The following is an 11,323-nucleotide window of genomic DNA, read 5'->3' on the forward strand; positions in this document are numbered from 1 at the left end:
GTGCGTTCACCTTCCTGAAGCACTTCCGCACATCCTCCTCAGACACAGTGTGCGCACTGACGTCATCCGCGGTGCGCACACTGTCCGGTCTCATGGTGTTCGCTGTGTCGAATCTAGCGTAGAATACGTTTAGATCCTCACACAGAGAGGCCGTGGTCTGGTTTTCCCTCTAAAGTCTGTGATCGTGTTTAGTCCCTGCCACATACTCCGAATTTGGATTATCCAATTACCCTATCCCCACAAGCTGCATGTCTTTGGACGGTGGGAGGAAGCCGGAACCCAGAAAGAACCCACGCAAACACGGGGAGAACATGCAAACTCCACACAGAAAGACCCCGGCCTGATGTTGGAATTGAACTCAGGACCTTCTTGCTGTGCGGCAAAGGTGCTAACCACCGTGCCACCGTGCTGCCCAAGAAAAAAAAAATCTTAGAATTTCTTAAACATTTCTTGCATTTTTCAACTGTCTTTTTTTCATCAACAACATGAAGTGCAGGTCTTCAGGGCCAGCTTATGTGATAGGAATTCTGTGGCAAGTGCAGGGTATCAAGCAAGTCCAGGTGATCAATCACTGCTCAATCTCATCATAACAACTTTATTCTCTTAAACATTAGATCTTTAAACCATAGTCTAAGTGGATATATCACCTGAAACTTAGATTTGATCTAAATCTGACCAGGCCTGCTTCAATTCACAACTGAAAAGTGTCTGTAGTATATTTTTGCCTGTACAGTATAGTTATTTATTTATTATTTTATTTTGTAACAATGGAAAAAAGTATTTACTCCTTTTCTGTTAGCTGACACCCATCCTAGAGTAAATAAGTGCAACAGACAGAAGTGGTACCAGCAAGTACAGACAGATTTACACTTTAAAAGATTGAGAGAAACTGTATTGTGATCTAAGGAGCTTGGAAGGAAAAGCGTCTGGACTTCTTTAACCTCCTAGAACCTGGCGTCCACATATGTGAACGTCACATTTTGGGTTGCCTAGACTAAAATATGTAAATCATGTAAATTGATAGAGTGAGTGCACAGAGGGCACCAAATTTTTGCAGAGTTGCCACAGACCTCCAAACTTCATGCGGTCTGCAGATCATGTGGATTTAGTCGTGAACCGTTTACCAAGCAGCGCGACCTGATTTCTGCTTGTCTAGTCTGCCATCTGGTGGAAAAAGGCGGTAAGTGCACGTATGACCGCCTGGGTCCACTTTTTTTCTTCTTTGTTTCTGTCTCAAATAAGCAGCTGCTACAAAGAAACCCCCGAACTGCCCCGCTGCTGTGTTTTATCCATGCCGGCTCCCTTACAGTCCGCCGGGCTTTGAGAAACACGCGCTTTAGGTACGTCCGTTACTTGGCTAGCCGAAGCTGTTAGCTTCCTCAGCAGCTACAACAGACTGCGACGTTTACGGTAGAGGGTGTTTAGAGCCTCGGACGCTGACTTCAGCATTTAGATTTAAAAAAAAGAAGACTATGACGAAGCGGCGACCGGCGACCGCGTTAAACAGCTAACTAGCTTGAGCCCGCTGGTGAAGTGCGGTTATAAAACAAAGGGATTAGCAATGCTGGCCTCGGAGCTGTAGCAACACCTAATAACGGTCGCAGCTAACAGTTTTTACAGTAAACAAATGCTATGATGAAAAGCATTGCATAGAAGTACTAGTATTGTGTTAATCACAGGATAAGTCGCTCTACTTTCCACTCTCCTAATGTGAGCATTGGTGGTATAGAGGTTAGCATAGCTGCCTTCCAAGCAATTGAGCCGGGTTCAATTCCCGGCCAACGCAAAGTCATTTTTTCACTAAAGTGGCAACTTTAGATTCTACTGTTAACAATTGCATATTTAAAAACGTGCTCACCCCAACGGTTTTCATTTGGTGTCTGAAAACTAGCGTCTGAAAACTTTTTGTGGTATGAAAACTAAAGTCATTTAAACACACTGTTAGAATTTAAAGCTACCCGGATTTTCAGGCACTAATGCAGGCACAATCAGCTGTCTATGTCCTGTTAATGGGGACTTTGGCACGACTGTCCTATCCTCTCTTGCTTGCCGTGATCAAAGTCAGTGAGTGTTCATAGCAACGGGAACATAAATTTTATTCTACAAACTTAAACATGAAGAGGAACTCAACCCAACCCAACCACCTGCTGTCCAGGCGACTGCTGACGAAGACCAACCGCCTGCCGGGCTGGGCGGAGCGGGTCTTCCCCATGCACATGGCTCGGGCGGTCTACGCAGTGGCGTGTCTAGAAAATTTTTGTTGGGGGGGCCAGGTAGGGGCACAGATTTGGAGAAGGGTGGCAGATTTAATTGGCAGATAATGTTTAAAAAAAAAATTCTACCAACCCTTAACCATAATTCAATAATCCTATAAACCTAATAACCAAATGCACTTTTAACTCTTATTAGAATGAGATTTTAACCACTACGGTGCAAAGTTTTTAGATACTGCGTTGATAAAGTACAAGAGATACAATCAGTGCTTTGTCAGTGTTTACTCAGCATTCAAGGACATCAATATTTGCATAGTATTTTTACTGACATATAGTGCACATATGTTTTGGGCAAAAACATTTTTGAAAATTAAAATACGAACATTTGTAACAAACAATTGACAAATTAGCCAATGCCAATGCAAAACTTTATCTGCCTGTTAAAAAAAGAAGATAATCTTCTCACAAACTGGTGTTTGATTTTGAAACAGGAAAAAAGTGGGGAAACAAATGAAAAGACTAACATTTGAATAAAACCTGAAAGCAAGTAAATACTTTCTATGCTGCCTTATGGTAAACTTTGGTAATATTGATAAAGAACAACACTGGCTGATGATAAAATACAGTCAGCTGGCATGGTGACACTGCCAGTATTAACCTGCAGGGCTGGACTGGGACAAAAAAATTGGGCATTTTTACTACAGACCGACCCACCAGGTATTAAAACCATAAAGCCTTTGAATGAAAACAAATGCTGTTGTGACAGTGATGTACAGTCTTGTTGGTATATGTATGATTTCTATACATTTTACGTCAGATAAAAACTTTGGTTGTAAGATTTAGATAATTATTTAATAAAAACTAGGTATTTTAAATGAGAATAAGAAAGAAAAGTATTTCTTTGTGCCCACCTTTCCCTGTTAATGCCCTACCTGGCCCCCTGGCAAAACTTTGCTAGACCCGCCCCTGCACAGTTACCAGCTGTCAGCTACATAAAAAAGGATCCTGGTGTTATTTGTCTCTCAGAAACAGTTCATAACTTCAACTCATTCATGTCACAATAAAAGGTAAACCTGTTTCTCCATCACCTGTTCAGCTCTGATGATTCAGTAAGGACATCTCCTGGTTTCATCTTCATGTTTCCCTCTCACCACATATCTAAACAGACATCATGACCAGCAGCTTTACAGCTGTGGCTCCAGCAAACATCAGCTGATACTAGAAATTAATATTAAATACATTCTAACAACAGCTGATCAAGCTTAAACGTGCTGCTGTTGTTTAGCGCAATATCTGCTGGTTTCCTCTTTCTGGCGCAAAGTGGGCGATAAACAAACAAGAGAGACGATCAGCTGATCATTGATCAGTTTCATGATTGAAGTAGCAACAGGAGAGGGAGGGGGAGAGAATGAGAGAAGAGGCAGCTGTGCAGCATAAAGACAGAATAAATCCAGCTTTGTGTCTTTTTCCATTCTAGCTAAAGTCCGGGACAAACTGCGTCTCTTCTCAGCTCAATACGAAACGCGTAATATTTTCTCTGAATGAGGGACCATTCCATTTTTTTAAGGAGCCGTTGGCAACTCTACTAACCTTATGAATAAAATAAAGTTCACTATCAGTAACATCATAGCACCCACCCAGCTGTATAAAAACTCCGTCAAACTGGCTAGAACGCAGTATGAGTTATTGCAACTGACAGTAAAAAGTCAGCAACATGAAAATAAACTCCACCTAAACTTGGTTTATATCTGACCCAGATAGACTGCAGGTCATAACTTCTTACCTGAAGTTCAGTTCACTTGACACTCGGACTGGCGGCTGCTTCGGGTCTCTCCTCCTGCCTCCCCTTCCCTCATCCACCTGCTGCCTCTGTGGAAGCCCCGCCATAGCCACCACCAAACAACGGAGTTATTTCTACACATCGACCTGCATCTGGCCAATCCACCACCCCTCATTGTTCATGCCATTACAAAAAAAATAAAAAATAAGTCACTGGGGATATGCCCGGTATGCCCGATGGCCAGTCCAGCTATGTTAACCTGCAACCAAATCTGCAGCTCCATACAGCAATGTTACGACTTAGATTATCTTATAACTCATAACTCTTATGTTAGCTGCCCTCAGTAGCATACTGTCTGAAATATTCCACAGCTGCAATAATTCTTTAAGTGTTATTTTTTTCCTTGGTATTCTAATTTCACCGAAGTTTACTAAACTCAACAAACTTGATATTACTTACCGGGACATTTATTCTGTCCTCATTTTCTTTCACCGAAAAATTGTTTCCTGCAGTGACGTCTTTCGTGCTTGGCTCTCCTACCTTTGCTAACGTGATGCACATAGCGCAGAAGCGATGCTGCATTCACTTACACTCGGATATCTGAGCGTCACCGTGAAAACATAATCGGACATTTGATATTTGATTGAATTTTATTGTTTTGCCTTTGGGGTGGCACCAGGGGTGGCCAGTCTGGTTTGGGGGGTGGCCTGTGGCCCGCTGGACACGCCATTGGGTCTACGTCCTGGAAGATTCTATCGTGGACCCTCAGGCCCACACGCTCATCACCAAGACAGAGCCAATGCAGGGGGGGGCGGTATGAAAAGGGGGGGGGGGGGAGAGAAAAAACAAAACTCTTGGACACTGCTAGCACAGGGCGCCCACAGAAATGCAAAGCAGGAGATGAAGCATCGCTGAATATGTTTCCAAACCAACTTCATTCTAAGCCAAAGACTAGAAAATCTGGTGAAGCATATTTGCCCTTTGGTCATCCACACGTAAACGGAAAAAAAGGAGTTTTAAAAAAATCTCAGTTTTCGGTGATTCGAAATGCTGTTTATGTGTGAACGAAACAGCTGCGTTTTCAAAAATACCCATGTAGTTGTGGACGTAGCGTAATAGTTTACTTTCTTACTGCCTGTAATTTATTGCAAGTTACTTGTATTTGCTTAGTTGTTTACTAAATGTTTGAGGTGTGAAAGAAACCGCAATGGAGCAAAATATGGGCGTGTGTGGTTGGAGGATGTGTTTGTGCGTGTGCGTGCGTGTTGTAAAACAAAGGCAGCAAAAAAAAGTTTGGGAACCACTGTAATAGAGGAACCAGCTGACATGGTTTGAGCACCTGAATAGGAGATCTCCTGCACATCTAGACTTTGATGGACTAGGTCAGGGGTTTTGGGCATGTCCAGCTGTGAGGAGACCTGGGACAGAAACAGGACTGGACTGGGAATGCCTTGCTGGAAAGGCTGGAGATAGTTTCCTAAATGAGGCCATTCTCTCCACTTTTGCTCATCTCAGAAAGGACAAGAAAATGGATGAATTTGCAGATTTAAAGAACTGCACTGAACACAGGTATAAATGCTTTTTGACTGGAAAACTACAAGGCCTCTTACAGTCTGGTTGGTTTTAACATTTTCAGTATTTAACTAAGTTGAATATAATACTTTTTCCTGTGCTTGAACATAGTTTGTGTTTGGAGTAAAAACGGGCTTTTTTGTACATTTTCTACCGTCTCTGCCTCTAAGACTGTTGTGGAGCGGTGTCTGTTTGAAGAGAACCATGGTCGGCCATCTTGGACCAAATTGAGGAGGGAGGCCTGGATCTCCACAGCTGTATATGGACTGGGTCGACCCATACAGGTATACACAAACATACAAATGTTTCAGTCCTAAGGAAAATTGGCCACCAAAACCCAAACTCAACCTACTATCACTTAAAGTATAAAGAACACACCAGCTTCTCTTAGTGTATTTCTGATAGAGATTGACAGACCACGTGACCTTCGTGCATTGCTTTGTGGGTACCCGTGGCAACAAAATCAAAACACTGCATCAAGCGCTAGTATTTCCAGCACCGGTAATCATTAATTCTGTGGTTTTAATCCCTACTTGCATTTTATTTACCCCAAAAACAGTTATGTACAAAACGACGGACAACACTGCAGGTCCGTACAAAGACAGACTTGACGAAAAGGCAAAAAAAAAGGACAAGGAAAAAATCAAAGGATTGAAAGGGTCAGACCCATACGAGCATACAGAGTGGAGTAAGGACGTTAGCGTGCTGCCCAACTTTCATCACGGACATATTTATTATTGTATGATCCTAAGTGTGAGTGTATGCACTTCATGTTTATTAACTTCAGATCCCTGCAACAAGCCCAGGTCCAGTTTACTTTTGGTGATTTGGACTATTCCATTTCACAGCTGTTGTTACATTTTTTTTCCCTTTTTCTTCTGTACAGGCCAACGAAATCTGTTTGTAGTTTCAGGTTGTAGTATTACACAACATTTTCAGGTCTAATAGAAAAAAATAAGCGTTTCATAATTCATTCAATTTATTGTCTTTCTTTATAACTGTCATGACTAGTTAGCGAGTTGTTGCTGGGGAAATTCGTTGCAAAGAGGGTGCTGCACCAAAATTCTGTCTGCGATTGGTTTGGTCTCTTATCAGATTGTCCATTGTCGCCCATAGTTTGCATGGAAGATGCTGACTTGTCTGCAAACACTCAGAAAATTGTGAAGTAATACCTCCTGGCTCTCAAGCCAAGCCAAGATACCAAAACCAACTATGTGACACTTCGTCAGTATCTATATACAGCTAACGTATGGTCAGTGTTTGGGAGTAACGGAATACATGTACCGCCATTACGTATTTAAAATACAAAATATGAGTAACTGTATTCCGTTACAGTTACCGTTTAAAAAGGTGGTATTCAGAATAAATGGATTACACGGCGGTACTTTCCTGTTTCATTTTGTTGCGGGTCAGGACTGTTTGGGTTTTGTTTGACAGCTACGTTCTATTGTTCCAGGCGGCAGCGTTACGGTTGTCATGGTTACAGGGCGACGCTCTCTCTCTCTGCGACTGTGTGTTTCCTGGGTGAGAGAGCGCCTTTTCGTTGTTGTTGTTGTGCTAAGCTAACAGGCAGAATGCTACAAGCATAGCTCTAAAGAATGTAGCATCATGGGCAGTGTAGTCCGTGTTGCAGGGAGAATGGACTGCCATACACGTTATGTGTCTGTGAGCGCGAGGAGGGAGAAAAAGGCGAGTGGAAAGGTACGAGTTGTCATCGAGCAAAAACGGGAGCTGGAAGCATGTAAATATAATAATAACCACTGCAGCCAAGAAGAGTGCCTGACGAGCCCAGTTGTAAGTAAGCTATTAAGACTCGACTGTACACCGTGTTCGTGTTTTCCTCCGAAAACAATAAGTTCCGTTGGAGCAGTCTTTCAACGCCTCTCTCTGTCTCTCGCAAGAAAAGTTGACCCACACAACAAAGTAAAGCTATTGTTCGGCTACGAGCCGACAGGGACCCCGCCGTATTAGTCAGAGGTCCCTTTACTACAGTTCGGAGTCGCGGACCTTCAGTAATAGTAATAAATCACACAGCAATAGTACATTCACGTTGTTGTAAAAAGCACGATAATATATTAAGTAATCCAAAGTATTCAGAATACGTTACTCTCATTGAGTAACGTAACGGAATACGTTACAGAATACATTTTGGGGCATGTATTCTGTATTCTGTAACGGAATACATTTTAAAAGTAACCTTCCCAACACTGCGTATGGTGCGGGTATTTATCTTTGACTAATTCTTTGTCTTTCTCCGCCAGGAATTCGGTCTCGCCAGGTTTAAAAGTAACCAAGCTAAAGCCATGAGAGGGCTGGAGTACTCTCTCTCCAAGCTACAGAGTAAGTCACAAATACATGCACACACACATTTGTATTTCACCTCTGAGGGCTTCACCAAAACCTGAAGCTTAATTACCACAAGCTATGTGTTTTTGTACAAAAGTCCTGAAACTGTAAAAAGAAATCCAGTTAAAACCAAGAAAACAAACGTCAGCCTATCACAAAACCGCTGTTTTTTTCTTTCTTAAAAAGGGAAATCATCATTTAAAAACTGTGGTTTTTATTTTCTCTGATCATCTTTGTCTAATTTAACTTTTAGAGCATTTCATTAAACGTTGGTCTCAATCTAGTATCAGATTGAGACCAACATTTACTGTATTGCACACCTTTGGTGGTGGCTTAGAGTGATGTCAAATTTTTCATTGATTTTTAGATTTGGTCACAGGATTCACAATTTTTTTTATTTATTAAAATATGAATAACAAATGTCATATGAGTCTTCTCTTTTGACTTTTTTATGTAGATGTAGTTTAGATCAGCCTGATTTTCGGTCATTAGAACTTAAACCTTAGATTGCATATAAAAGACGACGGTACACTCCGGGTGTGAGAACTGTGCATTTTCTTTTCTTGTTTTAAACCTTAAACCTATTTTCAGCTCCATTATGCTCATATTCAGTTTATTTTTCACTTCAGGGCTCAGATCAGTGTGACAGTTCCTCATTTTCTACTTTTATTTATCCACAGCTAGTGACCAGGGAGAGTCATCAGAGAAGCAAAAGCCCCTCCCACCACAAGCCACGCCGACCCCCAACCAGAAACCCAAACAGTTTGTCTGAACCTCAGTAGGAACAACAAGCCCACAATAGAGATTGACAGACCACGTGACTTTCGCACATTGCATGCCGGGAACTCGTGGCAAAACAATCCAAGTACCGCATCAAATGCAAGTATTTGCAGCACTGCAAAACGTTCATTCTCCGGTTCCAATACCTTCTTGCTTTTTCTTTGCCCCCCAAAAAAGGTATGTACAAAACGAAGGATAACAATGCCGGTCTGTACAAAGACAGACTCGACGAAAAGGCAAAGAAAACCACCAGTGCATACATTCATGAAGTTTAGTAACTTCAGGTCACTGCAACAAGCCCAGGTACAGTTTACTGACGGATGGGTACAGGACCTTGAAATGCACCGTGTAGAACGAAAGACCATCGTACAAACAAAGGTAAGTTTACCAGTCTCACAAATCGTCTTCATAAATACACATTCGTTAACCGTTTATTATTAGGACCTTTAAGCTCAATGGTAATTAATTAGTAGTGGAAATAATTTCTGGTACGGATTACAGAAATGTAGCAGTGACAATAATATTGTATGCTGTAATCGTACTGGGCAATTAGTGATACAAAAAAACAAAAAACCTGTTTTATCTGCTTTACCCGTCGGCTTCCCGTGGCTGTCATGTGACCGGCTATTGCAGTTAATAATACAACAGCTTCTTTCCATTTTTTGTGTTTCTTTTTATCGCTGTGTAACTGATTTCAATTGAAAGCCTGTATGCGCTAGTACCTCTTGCCACGAATTCCCAGAATCCTTTGCGGTTTTACCCTTGAATGACGTCACATTTTCAATCTCTATGGCTCGTTTGAAGAGCAGCACTAAAACGGTGGGGCATCCACTCATCCTCAGTTCTGATTGGTGACACATTAGCTGATACTGATTACTTTTCAAAGTCACCAGAGCAATGAACTACAATAATTCCCAGGATTCCTTGAGACTGATTTAATCATCTTATTAAAGTTTTAGTAATTTTTTTTTAAGTTTGCAGTTTGTAATTTGTCAGTTATGTAATGTAAACATGATATTAAGTTAATAATTTAAGTTTATGTTGACTTTTCTTATCTTTGTTTTTATATTTTTATATGGAAATAGTTTTTTGTCTTATTTTGTAGAATTCTCTGAATGATTATTGTCATCTTGGATTTCTTTGGGACCTCCCACAGTAAATGTCTTAAGAGATTTTCTATCAATAGGAACGGGTTTACATCAGATTCAGGTAGTTTAGAATCAGACTGTTGTAGAAATGCATGTTTCATAGTATCCATATGCCAGTTTGAGTAGATGTTTGTTTTCTGGTGGTATGGCTCTGATCTTAAAATTCCAATAGATTTATGTTCTGGATAATTGGCCAACCCATTGAGACCAAGGGGAAGGTCAGAGTTGAGTTTTGTTTTGTCTCATGCTAAAGAGGATATTGTGTTTTAGATGTAGTCTTATCCGTTTTGGCTTTCCCATTTTTCCATTTGGTAGCTCGAAAAAGGGTTGTCAGTAACCTGGTGTATGTTAATATTGCAGCATGCCAAGCTGCATTATGCAAAATCAACCTCTGGGGCTAACAAATAAAGCTAATGTTAAAGCACTGAACACTGCAGTTTCTCTAATATCCACTTCAGACTGGTTCTAAAAGTGACCAAAAGTGAGTCAGTTCCCACAGACGCAAAATGTCAAACTTTACAACAGAAATAAAGATATTTACAGCCTGCTACAAAAATATATTTTAGCCATATAAACTGTCCTGCATGTTGGCTAGAAGAGGGACATCAGTGTTAAAACTTCTGCCCACTCCCTGTGTGTTCTATATAATATCTATTCACACATCTTGACGCTGAAGGTTCTACATGGTTCTTACATGGTAAAGTAAGCACCTGAAAATAAAAGAGAAAAAACTTGTGGGTTTCTCTTTGCCCGGATAAAAAGAATTTGTTAAACAGCCCTCACTGGATTGACCAATGCTTGTAATGGGAAAGCCTAAGTGAAGATATAAGAAGGAAAACTGTAGATTAACATGAGTTGGGAAGGTCTGTTGGAGCTATTTCTAAGCAACTGCAGATTCCAAGATCATCAGTTCAAGCAGTTTCATCTAAGTACAAGTTATTTGGATGTCTCATTGCTAAGGACTGAAAGAAGAGCCAAACTGTCACTATCAGATGAGAGGAAATTGGTCAGGATGTTCAGGGATCCCCCAGGCTCAAGCCTGCCATGAACAGGAAACTTCTGGAACACCAGCATCAACGTCGATAGCAAAGTCAGTTTTAAATTGCCACGGAATGAGAGGGTGCTGACCAAGAAACAAACTCCTACTCCAAAAATAACACCTTCAAACTCCACTGAAATTTGTAGCTGCTCATATGGACAAGCCAAATGCATTCTGCAGAACATCTTTATGATGAGACTAGACGACCGGGGCGGCGGGTTGGGAAGCTCATCTATGTAACCGGAAGGTTGCCGGTTCGATGGACAAGACACTTTACCTACTGCCTACTGGTGTTGGCCAGAGGGGCTGATGGCGTGATATGGCAGTCTCACTTCTGTCAGTCTGCCCCAGGGCAGCTGTGGCTACAACTGTAGCTTGCCTCCACCAGTGTGTGAGTGAATGAATAGTGGAATTGTAAAGCGCTATGAGGGTGTCGAAAAGCGCT

At 41.4% G+C, this 11,323-nt stretch overlaps 1 protein-coding gene across 1 annotated transcript; it reads left to right on the top strand.

The window, feature by feature from the left end:
- Nucleotides 1-2,114: 2,114 nt before the first annotated feature.
- LOC146578944 (PRELI domain-containing protein 1, mitochondrial-like) lies at nt 2,115-8,728 on the top strand. Its single transcript, XM_085267866.1, has 6 exons — nt 2,115-2,227; nt 4,726-4,807; nt 5,146-5,151; nt 5,736-5,849; nt 7,827-7,905; nt 8,592-8,728. The coding sequence occupies exons 1-6, from the start codon at nt 2,115-2,117 to the stop codon at nt 8,681-8,683; spliced, it is 486 nt and encodes a 161-aa protein (XP_085123992.1). The 3' UTR covers nt 8,684-8,728.
- The last annotated feature ends 2,595 nt before the right edge of the window (nt 8,729-11,323 follow it).

The sequence above is a fragment of the Mchenga conophoros genome, linkage group LG3 (genome assembly GCF_057382185.1).
Source record: "Mchenga conophoros isolate Kocher_MC1m ecotype Shallow Benthic linkage group LG3, M_conophoros_male_GT1.1, whole genome shotgun sequence".
Classification (NCBI taxonomy): Eukaryota; Metazoa; Chordata; class Actinopteri; order Cichliformes; family Cichlidae; genus Mchenga; species Mchenga conophoros.